This window comes from Lissotriton vulgaris, chromosome 3_1 (genome assembly GCF_964263255.1).
Source record: "Lissotriton vulgaris chromosome 3_1, aLisVul1.2, whole genome shotgun sequence".
In the NCBI taxonomy this organism is placed as follows: domain Eukaryota; kingdom Metazoa; phylum Chordata; class Amphibia; order Caudata; family Salamandridae; genus Lissotriton; species Lissotriton vulgaris.
The window spans coordinates 1,033,407,468-1,033,432,343 of record NC_141689.1 but is presented as its reverse complement, the minus strand read 5'-3'; the positions used below and the strand labels follow the sequence as shown (position 1 = coordinate 1,033,432,343).

At 43.8% G+C, this 24,876-nt stretch overlaps 1 protein-coding gene across 10 annotated transcripts in view; it reads right to left on the bottom strand.

The window, feature by feature from the left end:
* Positions 1–24,876, bottom strand: part of PDE5A (phosphodiesterase 5A) — a 783,446-nt gene that overhangs the window by 240,873 nt on the left and 517,697 nt on the right. For all 10 annotated transcript variants that reach the window (XM_086961429.1, XM_086961430.1, XM_086961428.1 and 7 more), the window contains one exon: positions 7,453–7,537. In XM_086961429.1, coding sequence (XP_086817555.1) covers positions 7,453–7,537 — 85 coding nt within the window. The remainder of the gene's footprint in view (positions 1–7,452; positions 7,538–24,876) is intronic.

Sequence of the window (24,876 nt, the reverse complement as noted above, 5' to 3'; positions counted from 1 at the left end):
CCTATTCATGGGCAAGGAGGGGGAAACAAATATACCCACCGTCCTTGGGTTAAAAGGAAGCGTGGAAAAAATATATAACCCTCGCCGTTTGGGCAAGATGAGGGCACAACTCCTAAGACCAAATGAGGGGAGACTAATTAGCATATATAATTCACAGTGATGCCACAGGAAGTGGCGTCACATGAAGTAATGTTGTGCCCATATAATATTCTTTTCATAAAATGCAAGAGGCCTATTTTACAAAAAGAACAAGCTAACAATCATGAAGAAATGTGGAAAACTGTTTTTGGCTTGTTTTACTTACAAAAAAAAAAAAAAATATATATATATATATATATATATATATATATATATATATATATATATATATATATATATATATAGGACAAGCACGCTGCGCCTTTCAAGATGGTCGCCTGAGCTCCGAGCTCCATGCTACGTCGGGGGATCATTAGTGGTTTCTAGCGGTTCCATCGCCTTCTTCTGCATTCCAGGGGTAGGTTTCTATTGCGGAACGTCCACTGATCATGAGGCTGTTTTCTGAACCCTTCCTTTTACCTTTGGTGAAGTGAAATGTCGTGAGACGCTTTCTCCTGCTTTCCGGCCACCATTTTGTCTCATATCCTGACTGGATTTTCCTTTCAGCTCTGTTCATTTCATAAGGTACTGTGTTTTGCTCATTGACTCTTGAGATGTATTTCTCTTAGCTCTTGACAACTTGCTCCAGCTATTCTTAAAGAGCATTTTTCACGACATGGGTCTTTTTATTTCTCATTAAAGAGAATACTTATTTTTACTTATCTCTCTACGCTGGTTTTTACTGGAACTTTGTATTACATGGGCAGATCTAAACAGCAGTTCATTCTAGTACAAAGTCTATAACTGGTTTGCCTGCGACACACTCAGCTTCCTTTGCACCCTCTATGGATCACTTGCGCAACTCGGTCAATATGGCTCATTCTAATTCTTCCAGAGCAGCTTCTTCATCCATTGTGCCTACAAAATAACATTCACCCTCATCTACTAACAAAAGACTCAAACAAGATCCTCCTTCTCCACCAAAACCCGCTTTGCCTGTGTCTCTAGGCACTGTTCTTGAGGAAATACCTGCTTTACGCCCATTTATAGAGGAAACCAATACACATCTACAGATATTGGATACTAAATGGTTTAGGCTTGATTCCAGGCTATCCACGGTCGAACAGCATGTCAGTGATACCGTCAAGATTCCTCTACAAAAATGTCATCTTTAGAAAAGGAGGTGGTTCTCCTGAAAAAATCTGCTGAAGATCTTGAAAACAGAAACAGGCGCAACAACCAGCGCCTGTATGGTCTTTCTAAAGGTATCGCGAAAGACAACCTCATTACTTTTTTCACCTCTTTCCTTCCGAAGCCTTTGAAGCTTCCTGCTTCAACTTCTCTGAATATCCAGCGTGCCCATAGGCTGGGCCTTTCTTCCACATCTGCTCCCTCATGACCTCATGGTGTGATTCATTTTTTTTGTAATTCACGGACCTTTTAAAAGTTCTAAATGCGGCCAAACTTAAGAAGAAATGAACATGGGTATGATCTAAACTGTTCATATCCTAGGATGTCTCAATAGTAACATCTAAACGATTGAAGGAATTTCTGGATCTTAGACCATCTTTAACTTCCATTGGTGCCCGATATTGTCTATTCCACCATGTTTGTTCAAAGTTACTTTTCAAAACAACACCTCTACTTTTGAAGACCCTCCTGATATTCGAAAATTTCTTTATTCACATTCTTCGACTACCATGGATACAGCTGGTCCTCCTTTCATAATGTGACAGTTTCTCAGATTTTTTAAAGGCTCTTACTCCAACCCTCATTAATCATTTATTTTGAAGGTTATGTTTTTGGTAATTATATCTGTTGATAATCATTCATGTTGTGTCTTTTACTTTTCCCTTTATTACAGATCATTGGGATTCCATACATATTTATTTCCATAACCTCGCCTTCCTTTTTTCATCTCCCGACGTGGTTCATCTCCCCTGTCAGGTTTGCCGTCTTTGTTGTCTGTCGCCAGTCCTAGTTTCTTTCTGTTTCTCCTTAGGTATGTATCTCAGTCATCATCTTTTGTATGACTTATACTGTCTTCTCTTAAAATCTCACTTATTCCTTCTATTTTTTCCCTTCTCTTTCCCTCTTTTCTTTTTCTTAGTGATTTCATTAGATACTGTACTCTATATTTCTCTTTTCTCCAGACTACTCTTCTTTTTCTTCATCGACGTTGATCATGTGTTTTTTCATATTTAATCTGTTTTTCTTACATTCAAATTTATTTCAAGGAATGTGAAAGGTTTTATTAATCCTATAAAGAGGCAAAGAATATCATCTCATTAAGCCTCATTTAATCCTGGCTTTGTTTTATTGCAAGAGACTCATTTAACAGAAACAGAGGCTTTGAAGCTTAAAAATACAGTGGGTAGGTTTAGTCTTGGTGTCTCCTACATCCACTAAGAAAAATGGGGTAATTATTCTAGTTGATAAACGTTTGAAATGTTCTGTTATCTCTAAAGAAATTGGTTTAGAAGGTTAATGGATATTAGTTAAGTTGCTCATTAACAATATTCCTCTAACAGTTTTTTATATTTATGGTCCAACTCGACCAGATTATTCCTTTTGGCCTGATATCACAAAAAACTGTATTCAACATAAAGATTAATTCTTTATTTTAGGAGGTGATTGTAACCAAGTAATTGGCCCTTTCAGTGATCGACAAACCCAAGTCTGTTTCATCCTTCATAAGACCCACAAACAATTTAAAAGTACAATATATCAGAAACACCTTGTGAATGCCTGGAGGCTCTGCAATCCTGAAAACACAGAATGCTCCTTTTTCTCTCCCCCATCGCACTCTGACCCATTTAGACTATATTTTTCTTTCTCCTGCTTTAACATAGAATCGTATTTCCTCCTCAATCTAACCCATTGTCATATCTGACCATGCCCCGGTTGTTGCTGACTTTGACTTGCTTCGCTAACAACCCAGATCTTCTAGATTGAGGTTTAATAATTCTCTTTTGCTAGACCCACTTTTTTTTTCTTCTTTTATTTCCTTAATGGAGGAATTCTTTACTTTAAACACGTCTCCAGATACCTCTCCTTCACTACTTTGGGACTCTTTTAAAGCTACAGCATGTGGTTTCATTATAGACTTTGTTTACAGGAAAAAGAAACAATTACTTAATCAGCAGAAAGTTTTGTTAGCCAATATCAAACGTTTAGAACACCAATTTTATACATCCTCATCTGAATCTGCCTTACAGGAGCTTGTTCAGGCGAAACTTTACTTAAACATTAACTGATCATGCTTCATCTATTCTTCTTCGAACCAGTGCTAGGGATTATGGTGGACGGAATAAATCTGGCAAGCTCCTAGCTAATTACATTAAGTCTTGAAAAGAACCTGTTTTGATAGATTCTATTCACTCATCAGACAGTAAACTCCTCTTTAAAGACCAAGACAGCTTAAATTAATTCATTGAATTTTATAAAAATGTATATACCCCAGAGTCCTCTTCACATCCCTCTTCTATTGATACATATCTTAGTCATGACCCACCTCCATCTCAAGCTAATCTGGATTTTTCTCCTCTAGGATTTGATCTATCTATCTTTGAAATTTCTCAATCTTTAAGTCTTCTTAAGAAAAAGACAACTCCAGGCCCAGATGGGTTCTCTTACAGCTTTTTCAATATTTTCATACTTCTGGTAAGTCACAGAGCACTTTTTTAGAAGCTACAATCTGTTTAAACTATAAAGATGGTTGTGATCCCAAACTATGTAAACATTACCGTCCTATTTCCCTGGTGAATGTGGACGACAAAATTTACGACAAAATGCTTGCATTACGCCTTGAACCTCTTCTACCGAAACTAATTGGATTAGAGCAATGTGGTTTAGTTAAGATTAACATCTGACAACTCTTGTTTATTATTAATGTTTTGAATAAGACCTTAACTCTTCCTTATCCTCTAGCTGAAGTCTCCATTGATGCAGAAAAAGCTTTGATAGAGTGAATTGGTCCTTTTTATTTAAAGCTCTTCAATGGCATGGTTTTTGTCCTAAATTAATTTCTCTGATTTCTTTGTTATACTCAGCTCCTAAAGCTGCTATTGTAGTTAATGGTCTTGTCTCTCAACTTTTAAATCTACAGCAAGGTATACGTCAGGGTTGCCCTCTCTCACCCCTTCTTTTTATTTTATCACTTGAACACTTTTTTTCTCATATATGTCAAAATACATCTATCTCTGGTTTTGTTTAAGGTGATCAACATTTGAAATGATCTGTTTATGCGGATAACACCTTACTCTTTATATCTCATCCTGAAACTTCTATCCCACCTCTTATGTAAGAAATTTCAGACTTTTCCCTTGTTTCAGGGTATACAATTATTTCTAACAAAACCCAAATTCTACCCATTACCAAATTCTGTTTTAAAAACATGTTGATGCCACTGGGTTTTGTTGGGACAGTTCTAAAATCAAATACTTAGGCATTTGGTTTAATAGTTCCATATTAGACTCGGTTAAATTAAATATGAAGGACGTGACTGATCATATTTCTAAACTTATCTCCTCCTGGAACCCTCTCTTTCTCTCTTGGTGGGGACGTCTTGATTCTATTAAAATGATGATTACTCCTATTTTATTATATATTCTTTCTATGATTCCCATTCACATCCCAAACATTTATTTGAAAAAACATGATTCCCTTCTCTCTAAATTTTTATGGAACAATAACAAATCTAGAATCTCTCTGTCACATCTTCGTAAACCTAAATCTGTGATCGGTGTGAATTTTCCTAATTTCTGATTATACCATAAGGCCTTTTGTCTTCGACTAGCCTCTAAATGGTTTCTTACTGATGTCTCCCCTTTTATACCTTTGTGGGTCGCAATTGAACGTTCCTTACTCACACCCTTTTCTGTTAAGGAAGTCCTCGCCTTCTCAACAAAGGTCAATGTTACCTCTCTCCTGCTGTTTAAACATACTTCTTCATTATTAAAACCTCGTTATCATTTAGAAATTATTTCTAGGGATGCTTTCCTTCAGTCTCCCCTTTGGTACAATCGTCTTATTACCATTAATATAAAGCCTCTTTTTTGGAAGTCTTGGAGGCTTAAGGGTATTATCTGGGTTCGGGATGTGTTTGATGGTCTATCTCCATGTTCTTTTCCTCAATTTCAGGAAACTTTTAAATGCCCACGCTCGTTCTAGCACACATTTTCATCCCTCTTGGAAATAATCCTTGACGTGTTTTATTCCCTTCCCCCTACTGAACCTACTCCCATAGTGGATCCACTACTCAGAATCTTAACTGTATTTCCTAAGGATTCCTTGATTTATAAACATCTTCTTACTTCTGCTGGGGTTCGAGCTAAAGCTAAGATAGAAACTGCTTGGGAGATGGATCTGGATTGTGATTGGAGCATATATTTTGGAACAAACTATGGGCCATGTCTTTGAAGATCTCTAGATCGCATCCACTACTCAATCCCTGTTCTTTCTTTACCATAGATTATATTATACACCCTCACCCCTAGCTAACACATACCAATGATAAGGATTGTTGGTCCTGTCTTTCTCCTATGGCTGATTTGATGCATCTACTATTTTATTGTCCCGCTAGCTCTTCTTTTTGGAATGATATTAGGAAGTACCTTCCAGCTATTTTTAACCTACATGCGCCCTTATCAAATATTATTCTTTTTACAGGTAGTTTATTGGAATCATTGGGATTGTTTTTACATGAAAAAGGTTTATTTGACTGATGTTAGCCTTAGCTTTCCAGTAAATCACAATTAACTGGAAATGCTCAACTAAGCTTTCAGTGAAATCCTGGTGGAATAATGCCTGTCATTATCAAAGATTAGATATTGCATTTGCCTCCTCTGTTAAACCATATGTAAATAGAGATTTATTTTGGCCATAATTAACCACTTATTTAACTAAGATTTCAATGCATGCATTACATAATCGTTCTGAGAATTTTCAACATCCATAAATCACTATTGACTCTGCTTTCTCCTCTACCTGACTTTCCCATTTCCTTTCAATTTTGACATAAATTTCTAATATTCTAGATGTTTGCTTCTTCTTTAATAGGAATACAATTTACTTACACGATCTTCATTTTAGAGAATTGTTTTATATTTTCCCCCTTTCTTTTTCTTTCCTCCTTCCTCTCTGTTATTGATAAAATGTAAACAGCTTTCTACTCTATTTATAGCCTGTTTCCCCATTTCTATTATATTACAGTTATACTGCTTTTCATGGCCTATCTTGTATGTAACAGTTATTTACTTACTAAAGCTTATTAAGCGCAAAAAAGACATTTCTATATATATAAATCACATGCTTTTCTGCATCAATGTGTATATAAGTCCAGAAATGGCTGAAAGGGACACTATTTGTAAACAGAGATGAGATGTGGAACCTGATATTACATCTTTAAATGCATTTTGAGAGTAAATAAAAGGTATTGGTTGTGTTTTTGAACAGTCAGGTTGCTGTTAATGCATGTTTTGTCCTGCTTATCCTTAGATTCCTCAGATAAGAGAGTCAAAGGTAACCCCCTACTGAGCCTTTCTCAAAGTAAAGTGGATGCTGCCAGTGGGAAGGGGCTGTAAAAGCACCCTGAAGCCGGGTTACATGCATGCATTGTTTATAAATACAAGCGATTGCAATGCTAGGACAAAAGAAGATACCTCTCGGCCTCTTTCAGCCTCAGGTAAAATGAACAGAGTAATCTCTCTAAAAATAGTTGGGGAACTCCGTACACCCAGGCCCACCCCTGATTTGTACCCTGGGGCAGCACAAACCACCTGGTAACTTTGACAACATAGAAGCAATGAAAAAATTCCACCCCCTCTCCTTGAACAAAGTAACAGTTGCAGACAAGCTGCCCTACCAGCCAGAAAGGCACTTCTTGTCCAGTGGTGGCTTGCACAGGTAAGCGCGGAGGCGCGTGAGGAGGGGTGAGGGCAGGGTGGGGGGTATGGGAAGTCAACATATGACGGGATAGTGAGAAGTAAGAAAATAAATAAATAAAACCACTTACCTTGCGCCCGCCCCATCAACGAGTCAGTGATGCAGCAAGTGCAAGGTAAGTGGTTTTATTTATTTACTTTTCACTATCCTGTCATATGTCGGCTTCCACCAACCCCGCCCCCCTACCGTTCTTCCCTGTATGAGCATGACTGTTCTTCTCTATAATTAAAAATCACCACTTAAGCACCCGTTTTGTACATGCTAATGGTGCCATGGGATACCATCACAGGCTTCTGTGCGTGTCATTTCCCGTTTCCAAGGGTATGTTTGTGCTCGTACCGCACAGATACCTGCACCAATGAAAAGCATCATAGGTCATGAAACACGTTAATAATAATGCACAGTGCATGGGGAAAAGGAAAAACTTACCTATGACTTTATTCTTCTTTCCATTTTTAATTGGTGTACACAGCAAGCTTTGAACATGCTTATTTTTGTTTTCTGTGTTGTCATTCTGTGGAATGATAGCAAATATTAAAAATGGATGATAACCAAGCACTAGTTCCACTGCAGTTACCTCAGTACGTTTTTATAATGAGATTAAATGGTTTATTTGACCATTTCATTACACATTATTCTACCAATGACAACCCATTCTCAATAAACTACTAGTGATGACCTGAGTCTTATTCCTTGAATAAAAGATTGTGGGAGCCCGATCCCCAATACTTCAATGAACCCCAATATTTCAATCACCCCAAAATGTATCTCTGGTAGTTCGGCTTCAGCATTCTAACAAGCATAAAAGGTTCTCTAAAACCTAAATTTTAGATTCACAAGGCACACCGACAGCATCTCCAAGAGAAAAGAGAAAGTCTCCAAATAGACGGACAGAGTTCTCAGAGGAAAATGGAAAGTCTCCTTAAAAAAAACAGGACAGGACCCCAGACAGAAAGGGGGAATCATCTCTGGCTCACCCCCAAAACCAGGGTTTTTTATACACATTTTATGCATTAACATTCAGCAAAACTGCAGATTCTGCATAGCATGACTAGCAATTGCACATATTGTACAAATCAGAAGCATGATTGTCCTTAAACGTGTTATAACACTAACCCTAACCCTTTTCTAAGTTAGTTAGAAATCTTCCATTAGCTAACACAGAAACAGCAGTCCGGGGATTTAAAATACAACATGAAAAATTCTCAAACAAAGAGAAATACAATATTGTGTTAGTAAGTCTGTATTGGAACTAAAAGTTGAAGTATATTTCAGAAAGATAGATCAGGAACAGGATGGAAAATGTAATTCACAATGTATGCTCGCTAAGGAAAATAACCAATTGCATCAAAAAAGAGTGCTATGCTCCGAGAAAACTGAGCGGAGAGAAGACTCACAGGGGGTACGTTGATTGAGAGGGGGGAATAAGCAGGAGCAGGATGAGCCAAACACATGAAACAGCATCCAAATTAATAAATAGGTATCTTCACCAAATGTGGCATAACTAAACTATGTTAATAATCACAATTCCAAACGTCATAATAAAATTATTTTAAGTGTAACATCGTTAATTCATTAGTTACAACTATATTCATCATAATACCCATTAGTATGCACAATCTATTTGTTGCCCAACATTGTACACTTGAAAAAACTTAAACACATCCCCTTCTGATTATTTTTTAATAATCACTTAAAAACTACTAATGGAATTTATTAACCAGCCATCGATTAGTAGACCTGTTCATCCTCTTCAGTTGTTGGGTTTTTTCCTCCGCCATCTTTAACTGGTTGTAGATATGATCTTTAAAATTCTCTATTTCCATTGACCTTTTCCTTTTCCTCAAACTACTTTCACCTTTGCCTTTATTTTTATATCTACTAATAAAAAACTCTAACAATTTTAGAAAAAGGAAAAGAATAATTGCACAAAATCATTATAATGATCACAGGTGTTAGAATTGACTGAGGAACACCTACACCGATATTACCTAACCACTTGCGAACCGTACCAAATCTCTTCCCTAACTTTCTAAACCCTGAGCCTACAGCTTCGCACACAAGCCAGGTTCCTTCAAAAACTTAATCTCATGATTTATGTTAGTCATATTAGTAATAAAAAAAATCAATAGCTCCACTATTATCTGGAATACATGTATAGAACCTCTTAGCCTTAATCATCTTACAGGCTCCACCCTCTTTTGCCAAAGGAATACCTAAAGCAAGACAATTTTGCAATACCATAACCCTAATTGCTACCATTTATACATTTACTAGCTTAAAAGATCCTGCCATATCTACAGCAAGCCTATCTACCACTGTAAGTTAACACATACTTTTCACATCATTCATTGGCACACCCATAGAAGGATTAATACCTAATATATCTAAAACTACCTGTCAAAACTACACCTCACTCTCTTCGATATATGTTCTTAATTTAATTCATTCATATGATAAACTCAAGGAAACACTAAAGCTTAAAAGCACTATCCAACCCAATTTCTCAGCAAACTGAAATAAGTAATCCTCCAAGAAACATAATAAATTCCCCTCAAAATAAACTCTTCACTAAGCAAATGGTTTTGACTAACCTCAAATTCTATCACACACACTTCCCCCTACATATTCTTCCTTATTTCCCTTTGAGAAGCTACACCTTACCATACACAACTCACCTCTCCTTTCTTGCTCCATATTCAATCTTGGATGCAAACCTGGCAATATAAATTACTGTTCTTCCATTATGTCCTCCATTTAAATTTTCTGTTATTTCCAGTTTCTTACCACTTTTACTCCTCTTTCATTATATTCTTTAAATAAATAATGTTCCTCTCTATTCAAGAGACATATATCTATTAATCGGTTTAGTATCATACCTGTTTTGTGCAATCACACTCAAAAACATACCTTATCAAATAAGGAGAAAGGAATTTACCCCAATTAAAAATTGCAACATAAACACTACATGACAAAAAATGTGAAACCAGTAACTGCACATAAGGTGATCCCTCTCCAGCAAACACAGAAAAATAGTCACAAACATAGCAAGCACCCACTAACATTCATTATATTAACATATTTATACACACCCACCTGCGAGACATCATCAATACCTCCTTCGACACCGCCACCTTCCCGGAGAGCTGGAAGCACGCCGAACTCAGCGCTCTACTAAAGAAGCCATCAGCCGACCCCACCGACCTCAAGAACTACCGCCCCATCTCGCTGCTCCCGTTTCCTGCAAAAGTCATCGAGAAGACCGTCAACAAGCAGCTGGCCGCCTTCCTCGAGACGAACGGATCCCTCGACCTCTCGCAGTCTGGCTTCCGGGCCAACCACAGCACCGAGACCGCCCTGATCGCAGCTACCGATGACATCCGAGCCCTGCTCGACAACGGAGAAACAGCGGCCCTCATCCTTCTAGACCTCTCCACGGCCTTCGACACGGTCTGCCACCGAACCCTAGTGCAGCGCCTCAGCAACGTCGGAATCCAGGAGAAGGCACTGGAATGGATCACCTCGTTCCTCGCCGGAAGGACACAGAGAGTTCTCGCCTCCCCCCGTTCAGATCAGAAGCCACCGAAGTAATCTGCGGCGTTCCTCAAGGCTCCTCGCTCAGCCCAACCCTCTTCAACGTCTACATGAGCCCTCTCGCAGCCATCGCACGCCAACACAACCTCAACATCATCTCCTACGCCGACGACACCCAGCTGATCCTCTCCCTCACCAACGACCCCGCCACCGCCAGAGCCAACCTACACGAAGGGATGACAGACGTAGCCAAGTGGATGATGAGCAGCCGCCTGAAACTGAACTCGGACAAGACGGAAGTCCTCATACTGGGATAATCACCCTCCGCCTGGGACGACTCCTGGTGGCCCCCCGCCCTGGGCAGCGCACCCAAACCAACAGACCACGCACGCAACCTGGGCTTCATCCTGGACTCCTCCCTCTCCATGACCAGACAAGTCAACGCCGTCTCCTCGTCATGCTTCAACATCCTGCGCATGCTACGCAAGTGTCAAGAATTCCTGTCATGCGAGGGGAGGAAAACGGTAACCAGCGAAAACGGACTACATCTCCCAGGATGCTTAGCGGTTGAGAGGTTATGTAAACAGGAGAGCTGTTACATAACTCAAGGAAAACACGCCCTTATGTAAACAGGAGAGCTGTTACATAACTCAAGGAAAACACGCCCTTATGTAAACAGGAGAGCTGTTACATAACTCAAGGAAAACACGCCCTATAAAGGGAGGAACCGGGAGGTACAACGCTGTCGGATATTGTGTTTACACCGGCGTACCTGCTTCGTGAAGAGCAGCGTTCCGGAGTGGTGCTCCAGTAAGGCAAGAACGGAGGTAGGTCGAGTCGTTACTCCCTGGGCCGTGTCTTGCCCCATCGTCACCTGTGAAGGACCCGGAAGCTCTAGCGGTCAACCATTGAGCTTCGCTTTTTGACTCGGCTGAGTCAAAGCGCAGTGGCGCTTATGCTGGTTGGAGTCGTAACTCCCAGCCCGACCAGAGATACAGGGACTGCCAGCTGTAACGCACACCAGGCACCAGGAGGTGTTTGCCGCGTTACAGACTCGGAAGTCCACAGGATCGATCAAGCGGCTGCTCTCGGTTCAGTCTTCTTGCTTTTGATTGGGGTATCGGTGACGCATCACCAGGAGGTGACTCCGCGTCCCGGTGCAGTCTGAGGAAGAGGTTGAGCGGCTGCTCCCTTCAGGTAGAGACCCCGGCTGGGTGTTTCCCTGACTCCTCGATTCACCCCAACACTCTTCGTGCCCCTCACAGCCTACCGATTGGCATTGTCGGCCATTTCATTTCTGCCCTCTGTTGGCATACGCCGGGATCGGCGTATATGCAGAGGACGGGCAGGACCATCCGTGCTGTGGGCTGGTAACGTACTTAGCCTGGAGGATTCCAGTGACTATAACTTTTGTTTACTCTTTGTATTATTTGTGCCTTCATTAAAATAACTAACCCTTCACAAGTGGTTGCGTCCTCATTATCGTGTCTGTTAAACGATCCTGAGACGTTCAGGGCGTTACAAAATATCCGACCTTAATAACACTAACTGTCTCCCGGTCAATAACAGACATGGCAACACTTGATGATGTGCTGGCTGCTTTAGCGACCGTGCAAGTTGAATTGGCTGCCTCTAGGCAAGAAACAGCCGATGTAAAAGCCAGACTGGATGCTATCCAATTGGACCCGCTCACGCCCTGCACCTCCCTCACGAACCAGACCCCTGCGGTAGTAGTGGAAATGCCGGTAGCCATCCCCTTGGCAACACCAGAGAGGTACAGTGGGGATCCTAATACAGTGCAGGTATTCCTCACACAAGTGGCGCTACATTTATCGTGCAAACCAAAGGTGTTCCCCCACGAGTCAGGCTCGTGTGGCTTTCCTTATTTCCTATTTGGCTGGAAACGCGGCACAATGGGCCGTACCTCTGGTGAGCAGGGACGACCCCATCTTATGTGATGGGGTGCTTTTCGCGAGGAATTCCTGAAGGTATTCGACAGAAGGGCTGACTCGTACACGGCGGACCGTGAAATGCTTGAGTTGAGACAGGGATCCAACGACCTGGTGCAGTATCTCAACGCGTTCCGAAGGCTGGTTGCGGAAACCAAGTGGCCTGTTGCTAAACAGACGGCGCTCTTCCATCAAGGGCTGTGCGATGAGCTCAAGGACGCCGTGGCTCATATTGACCCTCAACCCAAGACATGTGAGGGCCTTATCAACCTGGTATTACGGCTGGAACATAGGCTAAGTGAAAGAAAGGGGGATCATGGGAGAAAAGGAAAATCCCTTCCAACCTATGTGACGGTGGGAAGTCCTGAAACTTCCACCGCATCCAAGGGAGAACCCATGGACATCGGCGCAATACGAGCGAGCCTCACAGCCACGGAGAAAGAGTCACGCCGTAAACAAGGATTGTGCCTATATTGTGGCAAAAAAGGCCACTACGTACGTGAATGCCCTGCCAAACCGAAGACGTCACATTATCGGGCCAACCGGTCGGTAACAGCCGTGGTGGACATACCGGCGGAAAACTAGAGGACTCCCAGACCAAAGAAGGGGCATCTCGGAGTCACTCATCCATCCCTTCACTTTCCAACTCGGTCACTAAGGGACAACGACACCTGTTTCTCACGGTGCACGTGGGAGTGCATGACCAGTGGATACCTGTTGTGGCCATGGTGGATTCAGGGGCCACTGGCATGTTTATGGACCACAACGAGGCATGCAGGCTAGGGCTAGTGCTTCTTCCCAAAGCTGTACCCGAAGACGTCTATGCTGTAGACGGAAGGCGATTGGTGACGGGGCCCATCGGGCAGCACACGGGGGTCCTTCCGATGAGATATGGGAGGAACCATTTGGAACAAATCGATTTTAACATCATCCGAGCGCCCCAATATGGCGTCATATTGGGATTGCCGTGGCTACAGAAACACAACCCCTCTGTGGATTGGCCAACACATCGCATCGAAATGACGTCACCGTATTGCACCCTGCATTGTGGAATACGAACGGAATCCCTTGACGCAGATGAGAGCGGGAGTCAGACGGTGGCAACAGCGGCAGAAAAAGATGTGGCTCTCCCCCAGGCTTATCACAGTTTTGAGGATGTATTTGATGAGGTGAAGGCGGAAGTGCTACCACCACATAGACAGTTTGACTGCCAGATCGACCTGGTGCCAGGGGCCAGCGTTCCCAGCGGCAGGCTGTATGCCCTGACGGAGCCTGAAAACGTGCATCTCCGGGGGTACCTGGATAAACTCCTCAAGCTAGGATTCATCCGCCCCTTCCAAGTCTCCGGCCGCCTCGCCACTCTTCTTCATCCCGAAGGCTAATGGGGAGCTGAGAGCCTGTGTGGACTTTAGGGCATTGAATGCGATAACCATAAAAAATCGGTACCCCTTGCCTCTCATCAATGTACTTCTGGAACAGGTCAAGAAAGCTCGTATCTACACCAAGTTGGATTTGAAAGGGGCATACCATCTGGTACGCATGAGGGACGGAGACGAGTGGAAGACCGCCTTTAAGACCAGGTTCGGCCTTTTTTGAGTACCTCGTCATGCCGTTCGGTCTGTGCAACGCCCCGGCAGCCTTTCAGTACTTCTGAATGAGGTATTCAGAGAGGAGTTGGATATCTACGTGGTCGTATATATCGACGACATCCTCATCTATTCGTCCAGTGTGGAGGAGCACGTGCACCACGTCAAAGCTGTGCTCCAAAAGCTGAGGGAAAACATGCTGTTTTGTAAACTCAGCAAGTGTGACTTCCACGTCACATCCGTGGAATTCCTCGGAGTGATGCTGAGTCCAGACGGACAGGAGATGGCAGAACGAAAGATCAAGGCGGTGAAAGAATGGCCGGTGCCCCAAAGCGTGAAGGACGTCCAAAGTTTCATTGGCTTCGCCAACTTTTACAGGCGGTTTATAGATGGATTTTCAGGATTGGTGGCCCCAATCACACAGCTACTGAGGAAGTCCAAGGAGTTTGTCTGGTCCCCTGAAGCGAACACAGCCTTTGAGGCCCTGAAAAGCGCCTTTGGTAAGGCGCCGGTGTTGGCTCACCCCGATCCGGATCTCCCCTACGTGGTGGAAGCGGACGCATCGGATGTGGCGCTGGGGGCTATCTTGTCCCAACACAACCACGACACAGGGGTGCTTCATCCCGTTGCGTACATGTCCCGCAAACTCAACGACGCCGAACGCAACTACCATATTGCGGAGAAGGAGCTTCTCGCAATCAAGGACGCCTTCACCGAATGGAGGCATTGGTTGATGGGGGCAAGACATGTGATATCGGTGTACACGGACCATCGGAACCTACAGTTCATGACGGCCACAAGACACCTTTCTCCCAGGCAGCTGCGGTGGATGATCTTCTTTGCGGGGTTCAACTTCCGCATCACATATCGGCCGGGGACGGAAAACCGGAAGGCGGACGCCCTGTCCCGTCAATCTGCAGTTAAGGAACCATTGCCTGCGACCGAGCGTTCCATCATTTCCCCGAGGATGGTATTGGGGGTTATCCAACCGGATACTTTCCTGAGGGGAATAAAGAGAGGGATCAGGTCATTCGCATGGCGGAGGTGGCTCCTCAGTCACAGAGAATGGCAGCTGAGGGACGGGATACCCCTGAAGGGCAGGTGCCTATTGATACCCACGCCTAGGCTAAGGAAACAAGCATTCATCTGGTGCCATGACTCTCCATGCGCAGGTCATTTGGGCTTTGAAAAAACGGTGGCTAGCATGGGACGGCATTTCTGGTGGCCAACCATGAGAGTGGATGTCAGTAGGTGGGGACAGGAGTGTCCTACGTGTGCTACCATGAAGGCCGACCATGGCCGAACCCAAGGGCTCTTACATCCACTTCCAACCCGGGATAGACCATGGGATAGCATATCACTGGACTTCGTGGTGGGCCTACCGGTAGACCAGGGGATGACGGCAATACTGGTGGTGGTGGATTACTTGACGAAAATGGGGCACTTCATCCCCTGCAAGAGAGTCCCTACGGCCGGGGAATTGGCGTCACTACTCCTAAAGAATGTGGTACGACTGCATGGATTACCTGGGGTGATCGTGTCGGACCGGGGGTCGCAGTTTACTGCGCAATTCTGGAAGACTTGGTGCACTGCGCTGCATGTTAAGACCGCCCTGTCCACCAGCTACCACCCTCAAACGGACGGCCAAACCGAGCGCCTGAACCAAACGCTCAAACAGTATCTGCGATGTTTTGTGGACCAGGGCAGGGAAGAATGGGTCGACTTGCTATGGGTTGCAGAGATAGCCTACAACAACGCCACTCACAGCTCCACACAGTCATCTCCGTTCTATAGCAACTATGGCCAACATCCCAGGTTCTTGCCATTTCTACATCCGTTCAGAGAGGACAGGATTCCCGCCACAGCGGACAGGGTGGCACACATAAAAGACACGTTGATGCGCTCAAGGGCTGTCCCACTAGAGGCCAAGAGAAGATACAAGGCTGCGGCAGACAGGAAGAGAAGGCCCGGGCCACTGTACCGCACTGGAGACTACGTCTGGATATCCACAAGAAACATGAGGTTTCGAAAGAACAGTGTGTTCCATCCCAAGTACATGGGCCCCTATCGAATTACCAAGTGTATGGGTCCCATGAACGTGAAGGTGAAGGTGTGCTTGCCCCAGTCATTGCGGATACACCCTGTCTTTCATGTATCATTGCTCAAACCAGCACCCTCCAAGCCGTCTGGGACACCTAGGCCGGTATGCGTGGAGTCGGAGGTGGAGTATGAAGTGTCGGGCATACTGGCGTCCAAATGGCGCAGGGGGAAGCTGTGGTACCTGGTTGCGTGGAAAGGCTATGGCCCGGAGGAGCAATCATGGGAACCGGCTGAAGGGGTTCATGCTCCGCGCTTGGTCTCCTTGTTCCATCGGCGTTTTCCTGCCAGCGCTGGCCCCGTGGGGAGCCGCTGAGAGGGAGGATGTACTGTCAAGAATTCCTGTCATGCGAGGGGAGGAAAACGGTAACCAGCGAAAACGGACTACATCTCCCAGGATGCTTAGCGGTTGAGAGGTTATGTGAACAGGAGAGCTGTTACATAACTCAAGGAAAACACGCCCTTATGTAAACAGGAGAGCTGTTACATAACTCAAGGAAAACACGCCCTTATGTAAACAGGAGAGCTGTTACATAACTCAAGGAAAACACGCCCTATAAAGGGAGGAACCGGGAGGTACAACGCTGTCGGATATTGTGTTTACACCGACGTACCTGCTTCGTGAAGAGCAGCGTTCCGGAGTGGTGCTCCAGTAAGGCAAGAACGGAGGTAGGTCGAGTCGTTACTCCCTGGGCCGTGTCTTGCCCCATCGTCACCTGTGAAGGACCCGGAGGCTCTACCGGTCAACCATTGAGCTTCGCTTTTTGACTCGGCTGAGTCAAAGCGCAGTGGCGCTTATGCTGGTTGGAGTCGTAACTCCCAGCCCGACCAGAGATACAGGGACTGCCAGCTGTAACGCACACCAGGAGGTGTTTGCCGCGTTACAGACTCGGAAGTCCACAGGATCGATCGAGCGGCTGCTCTCGGTTCAGTCTTCTTGCTTTTGATTGGGGTATCGGTGACGCATCACCAGGAGGTGACTCCGCGTCCCGGTGCAGTCTGAGGAAGAGGTTGAGCGGCTGCTCCCTTCAGGTAGAGACCCCGGCTGGGTGTTTCCCTGACTCCTCGATTCTCCCCAACACTCTTCGTGCCCCTCACAGCCTACTGATTGGCATTGTCGGCCATTTCATTTCTGCCCTCTGTTGGCATACGCCGGGATCGGCGTATATGCAGAGGACGGTTAGGACCATCCGTGCTGTGGGCTGGTAACGTACTTAGCCTGGAGGATTCCAGTGACTATAACTTTTGTTTACTCTTTGTATTATTTGTGCCTTCATTAAAATAACTAACCCTTCACAAGTGGTTGCGTCCTCATTATCGTGTCTGTTAAACGATCCTGAGACGTTCAGGGCGTTACAGCAAGATCTTCCGGTGGATCCCCACCGAGACTAGGAAGACTGTCACCCAGGCCCTCGTCACCAGCCGTCTGGACTACGGCAACTCTCTCTACGCCGGAACCACCGCCAAACTCCAGAAGAGACTCCAGCGGATCCAGAACGCCTCAGCACGACTCATCCTGGACATCCCCCGTCGCAGCCACATCTCCGGACACCTGAGAGATCTGCACTGGCTCCCGGTCAACAAGAGAATCACCTTCCGTCTCCTCACCCACGCACACAAGGCCCTACACAACCAAGGCCCAGGATACCTCAACAGCCGCCTCAACTTCTACGCTCCCACACGCCAACTTCGATCGACCGACCACGCCCTCGCCGCGTTCCCCGGATCCGAAGAGCCACCACAGGAGGAAGGTCCTTCTCCTACCTGGCCGCCAAGACGTGGAACTCCCTCCCGACACACCTCCGCCTGACCCAGGACCACCTCGCCTTCAGGAAGCAGCTCAAGACCTGGCTGTTCGAGCAGTAGCGGACCCCCCCTCCCCCAGCGTCTTGAGACTCTCCGGGTGAGTAGTGCGCTATATAAATGCTGTGATTGATTGATTGATTCTATAATCCTTTTAGTATACACATTAGCTTTAAAATCACTAAGTTTTCTCTATGTACCGTATATCATGGTTGAAAGGTTCAATCATTTAGTAGTAATCTGAACATTAACATCATTAGCTACTCTCACTCTCTTTGTGCAAGCAGCATAGATCCACTTTGGCACACTTGCATGATTTACTGCAGTCTTCATTGCCAGGACCTCCTGGTTTGGCCCTTTCCAATGCTCATCCTGGTATCCCTTGAGGATGTGCTTTCGGATTACAATGCAATCCATTGCATGGAATATCCTTATTTTATTGTTTTATTCTGTTAATACATTCACCTGATGAGAGACAGATATAATTATATCAGCCAGACCCTTGTAATAATCTAGCACAATATCATCACTTATTGAAACAAGTGCATTTGAAGGTACAAATGCAAGCCTCATTGCTCTACCCTTGACCACTTTATGGGGCGATAAAGCAGTGTTTCAGCCAAGAGTGCTTATCATGCTCACCAAAACAACGGGAAGAACATCAGGCCACTTCAAACCAGTAAAAGCACACACGTTTGCTAGCTTGTTCTTATGAGTGCCATTTGCCCATTCCACAGGACCAGAGGATTGTGGCCAATAACTACAATGGAATCTCTGGTTGATATTCAGTGGCGGCTCCTCTGCTATGGCGGAGGAGCTTCGCCCCACTGCCTTAGAGCAGTGTAAAGGTAAGGAAATATAAAATGATAATAACTTTAGTTATTATCATTTTATGTTTCCTTTATGGGCAGGCGGGTGGGAGGGGCAGCTCTGCTCACGAGCAGGGCAGGAGTTGTTTGCCCACTCCTAAGTGCGCAATGACTGTTTGGTCAGCCCTCTCGTGCTGCCCAAACCAGTCATGGGCACTTTCCCCGTTCTCTATGTAGGCTGCATTACAGCCTGCATGGAGAACAAGCCCAGCCGCCATTCCCTGGTTGAGCGTCGAACCAGGATGCTCAAAACCAATCACAATGCTGCATTGTGGTTGGTCAGGGGAGCCTGGCTGTTGTACCTGGCTTCCCGTCCAATGAGGAGAGCAGGAGCAAGGAGAAGACACGCAAATCCCGGCAGCAAGGTAAGTGCAAAAATATCTTTTTTCCTTTGCACAACCCCGCAACCCCCTGCACCCCTCATTCCCGCCTCCTACCCCGCTACCTGTGAGTCAAGCCAGCCGCCACTGTTGATACTGAATGTTGTACAGATTATTTGCAAAACTTCATTTCTAAAATGCGCACCACAATCAGTCTCAATAGAAGTTGGTAGACTGACTTGCGGTATCAAATCCCTCAAAAACAACTTAGCAACTGTAAGGCTACCTGCTCTACTTGTGCGACATTCTTCCACCCATTTAGAAAACAAGCAGGTTATTACCATGACATAGTTAAAGCTATTACAGTTTGGCATCTCAATAAAATCTGTATGGAGTCTTATAAATGGGCCTTCTGATTTACTACATGATTCATGGCTGTAACTGTTCTTTTGTCTTGATTATTTAAATGGCATGTCAAGCATAGGCTGCAAACATCTTCACCAACATTTCGAAATCCTTTTCTCAATACCCTTTAAAAATCCTAATTAGACTATTTCTATCTGCATGCATTTGGTTGCACAGGTACTTGCACAATCGGATGTAGTATTGAGTCAGGCAGCACATGCTTATGTTTTGCATTAACATACACATCCTGATCATTCTTTTTGTAACTAATGTCTCTCATTTTTCGTTTTCTGGAGCATCCTCCAGCAAATCCCTCAATTCACTCAAAGAAATCTCTATTTAACCCATAAAGAAACAATTTACATTGTCTGCATGTTGTACTGAATTAGTTCCCAGTTATTTATTTTCATTTTTCTGTACAACTGACTCTTTTTGTAATGCACAATATTTTGCCTGCCTGAGAGGCATATCTGTTCCCAAAAGTAATCATATTTTTGTCAGTATTATGGGCTGTACACTTTATGACAGCAATTTCATCTGAATTCTCGATGGCTTTTAACAAATCCAATATGTACACACTATTGTTTATGGGAGCTCCTGAAGACGTCATAACTCTTCTGTGTGACCAAAGCTGTCCGAAATCACCAAAACCATACTGGCTGTCTGTGTAAATCGGCAAATTCAAATTCTCTGACAGGCAGCAAGCTCTAGTTAAGGCAAGCAGTTCTGCCACTTGCGCTGAAGTTACATTCAGCAAAGGAGATTAACTGGAACATACTGCAAAGGCAGCTCTCAATTTTCCATACTGTTCTCCTAAACAAGATCCATCAACAAACAATATCAGATCAGCCATTTCCAAAGGTGTTTCTTTATTAACTGGTCTTGGTCTTGTACATAACTCGGTTACCTCAATTCAAGTATAGTGTACTCTGTCATCAATCTCATTGTCATTTTTCCTGTGTTTGCAACTCCTGTCTCAAATAGGAAGCAGTGTTGCTGCGTCCAAGACATTGCATCTCTACATGCAAATGTTCTCTTCAGCAAGTGTTATCTGCTCATAATGAGTCAGTCTACTGTCTGTCATGTCTTGGGTCTTCGGCCTTGTCAAAAATATCAAAACTGTATGAGGGACACAGACATTTAAAGTATGACCCATCACAATCTCTTCTCTCTGTTCAATTGCTAAGTAGACAGCTGCAACCCGTTTCAAACAACCTGGAAGACTTACAACTACTGGATGCAATAGAACATAAAGATAAATAATTGGGTGCATTAAACCCCCATCTTTTTGGATGAGAATCGAAAGGGCATATCTATCTCGCTTTAGTCTTACTTTAAGACTGCTCCAAGCATGAAATCATCCTTCCCTCGCAGGCATAATCATTGTAAACTACTCCCAGCCAACTCATCACGCGGAATCAATGTATTCTGCTGGTACCCTATACTACAGGGCATCTTGTTCCTCATGTTCTGCTACATCACAGGTGCTGCTGGCATTGGCATTCAAAATGTCTGATTCTGCACACTCTGTTCTGAATTCTGCATATTTTGAACCATCATATTATTTTTCTGCATCCCATTCATTCCAGTTTGCACAAAATTCGTATTTGAAACCATTTTGTTTCTCAAACTGCTTTGTCTGAGCAAACATCAGCTTTTATTTGAATTTGTTCAGCTTTGTCTCAAAATAATAACTACTATTTTTTGCTAACATTAAGATCTCATCTGCGGCCTTTGTCTGCCAGCACAACTCACTCTGTTGAATGTGATCATTAATTCCTGGCCTCAACCTATTCACGAAATCAGGTACGAAACTACTAACCTCATATTTTTCAGGATTAGTGACTCTGCTGTATTTCTTAACATTATGCATTAGTCTCTCATAAAAAGAATGCATTGACTCTTTAGGCTCTTGTGAGATTCTCCAAATCTTATGCCAATTTGTATCCTTCTCAGGGACTTGGTTTTTTAAGTACTCAATCACAGCCTTATATTTCATTGTTATCTCTGTTGTAGGTGCTTTGTCAGGATTGGATCTAGCTGGTTCTTGTGTCGGCCATCCAACCACAACCTTACATTCTAGCCACGAATCTTCAAGAACAACAAGCTCACATAATTAATTCAAATCAGTCCACAACACCTGAAAAATATGTATCAACTAATGTACTTCATCATACGAATTTGCTGGATCTGCATGCAACTTTTTAAAATGATGTGTAAATGCATATGAATCAGTTCTAGTCCAATGGCACGTGTACAAAATTTCCTCCATGAACCTCTCTCAAAATAAATTCTAAAACAGAGGCAACATCCTGAGTCTTAGTGTCAGATGGTACATCCACACTCATACTAGGCACTGCTGTCATCCCAGTTTGCACCACCACACTATCTACCCCCAGATCCTTTGTCCACTCCCGAAAGTAGCAGGAGTCACATCTGCTGCTCTGTTTGTATATGGAAGAGGTCTGGAATTCACAGATTCACTTATAAATTTATCATCATCAGAATCATCTGCTTGTTCATTTTCCTCCTTCACTTATTTTTATCCTGTTCTCTTTTCTCAGTGACTATATCATGGAATGTTTTTACACAGTCAATCATTTCCTCCCTTCAACTTTTCTTATGCAGATCCATTTTGCTCTCAAGCCAATGTCTGAATGAACTCTTCACCTGTTTTGCCGCTTTTTTTCTCTCTTTCTCTGTAGTCATGCAATCCCATTTATTAAGCTCCTCAAACTATGTAGGTCTGGACTTCATGTCATACATTGTTCACCTCAAGAAATCTGGGGCCATATTATCAAGGTTAACACCAGAACCTGGGCTTCTATGGGATTTCACAAGGGCATATTATCAAGCCCATTATTGCCACTTTAGCGGCAGTTTCCTGCCGATAAAAGCGGCGATAATGTATCGCCCTTGCTTGATAATATGGCCCCTAGTTTCCTAACATTAAAGGTACCCTGTAATGGAAATTGTAAAACTTCATCATGTACAGTATATTCAATCCAATCTGAGTACTTGTACAGGTACATGTATTGTACTCATTCTCTTTCATCATCTCATAGGCTGGCATTCCTTCTGCAGACACTTTCTTATCCTTCCTAGGTACAACAGTATCCTTAGGCTTTACTAATATGCTTCCTGTTCTTTACGTTCAAACTGTAATATAAATAAACTCAAGCAATCTCAAAATCACAATAAACAAACTAGCAAACAACAACCAGTTGCACGTCAGCGCTGTCAAAAGTCAACCTATCACAGCACAGCCTTGTCAGTAACCAACCAATCAGGGCGCTGCCTTGTGGTGACATCTCACCAATCCCAGCATGGCACCCTGTCTGAGCAAACAATTACAATAGGACTTGTCCATGCACAAGACAATAACATTGCAAAACCTCTTTAAAACAAAATAACTGATAAAACCTTGTCTGTTTAACCTAGAAAGGAAGGAAAAGTCAGTAAATCATGTACAATAACTTAATCACAAATCTTAAACCTTCAGAAACCAGAACAAAATTCAGTACACTCCTTTCCAACAGTTATCTACTCTAATCAGTGCACTTGCTCCATGCACATGAGCAAAGTTCACCAACTAAATTTAAACACAACCTAGAAAAATACATTATTTCAGAGTCCCTATCAATGTGTAAGAGATGCCTCACTCTGTACATTGCAATTACAGGTAAGTACTATCAATATATATCGAGATCTTAGATTTCGAAAAAAATTCTAATAGCCAAGCCTGACTAACCGATAAACCAGTAGATCCTCATATACATTTACAAATATGAATAATTATTCAGTACAACAGTGATCATTCCACCAATTGAATCCACATCATTATTGCATTACCAAACAACTCACAACAGAAATCCATCTCTCAAACTCATACTTCAATGTGTACTCACAAAAATGATACTGCCTATTAAAACGTACACTCCAGAATGCACAGTCACTTCTTTGGAAGGTCAGTCCCAAACTTTTTTGCCAGAGTTCCAAAAACACCATTCTCCCTTTGTCCAGGCATTAAAGACTCAGAAATCGCAGGAAAGACTTTGGGGGATGCCTAGTCATAAGCAGTTGCTTTTATGCAACTAACTTCTGCTACCAAAATTGTGGGAGCTCAACTTCCAATAATTCACTAACCCTCAATATTTCAATCAAACCAAAATGTATCTCTAGCAGTTCAGCTCCAGCACCCTTGATCTACCAATAAGAGTCACCACTCTCCTTGACACAAAGCCCCAAAATATTAGCAGAGTAAATCAAATAGTGACTGGGATCACTCAATAACTGAGTTCTAGCATGATAAAAAATTAAACTGTTTTATTATAAAATCTCTAAATAGGCAATACAGAAAATTGCAGTATATGCCAAAAAGGCTCATCTATGTAGATAGTCAGAAATCAGAAATTATTTCAAGTCATAAGAAGCAAAAATGCTCCTCCACAATCTAAGAGGCACTTTAGGATGGCGGGCGGACTTTGCCCGCCCGCCATCCTCGTGGTAAACTATCTACCAGGTCAGCGCTCTAGCGCTTCATTTTCATTGAGCCACACGCCTACTTGAGGCGAGGAACCGCCGGCGGTCAGCCTGGACAAGGTGACCCTGCCTGGCGCAGTCTACACCACTTAGCGCTCGCGTGATAGCGCTTGCTTTTAAAAATTGCTGTTCGGATATTTGATTTAGAATTTCATTTGTTTTACCTTGCTTTTAGCTGCGCTCCCCCCTGGCCCATTACTTGCATTTAAAAGAGTAACCACACTGCTGTTTAGCGGATCCGGGATCACGGGGCCGCCATCTTGAGGAGGACGCTCCCTCTATCGCCAGGTCAGCGCTCTAGCGCTTCATTTTCATTGAGCCACACGCCTACTTGAGACGAGGAACCGCCGGCGGTCAGCCTGTACAAGGTGACCCTGCCTGGCGCAGTCTACACCACTTAGCGCTCGCGTGATAGCGCTTGCTTTTAAAAATTCCTGTTCGGATATTTGATTTAGAATTTCATTTGTTTTACCTTGCTTTTAGCTGCGCTCCCCCTGGCCCATTACTTGCATTTAAAAGAGTAACCACACCGCTGTTTAGCGGATCCGGGATCACGGGCCGCCATCTTGAGGAGGACGCTCCCTCTATCGCCAGGTCAGCGCTCTAGCGCTTCATTTTCATTGAGCCACACGCCTACTTGAGGCAAGGAACCGCCGGCGGTCAGCCTGGACAAGGTGACCCTGCCTGGCGCAGTCTACACCACTTAGCGCTCGCGTGATAGCGCTTGCTTTTAAAAATTCCTGTTCGG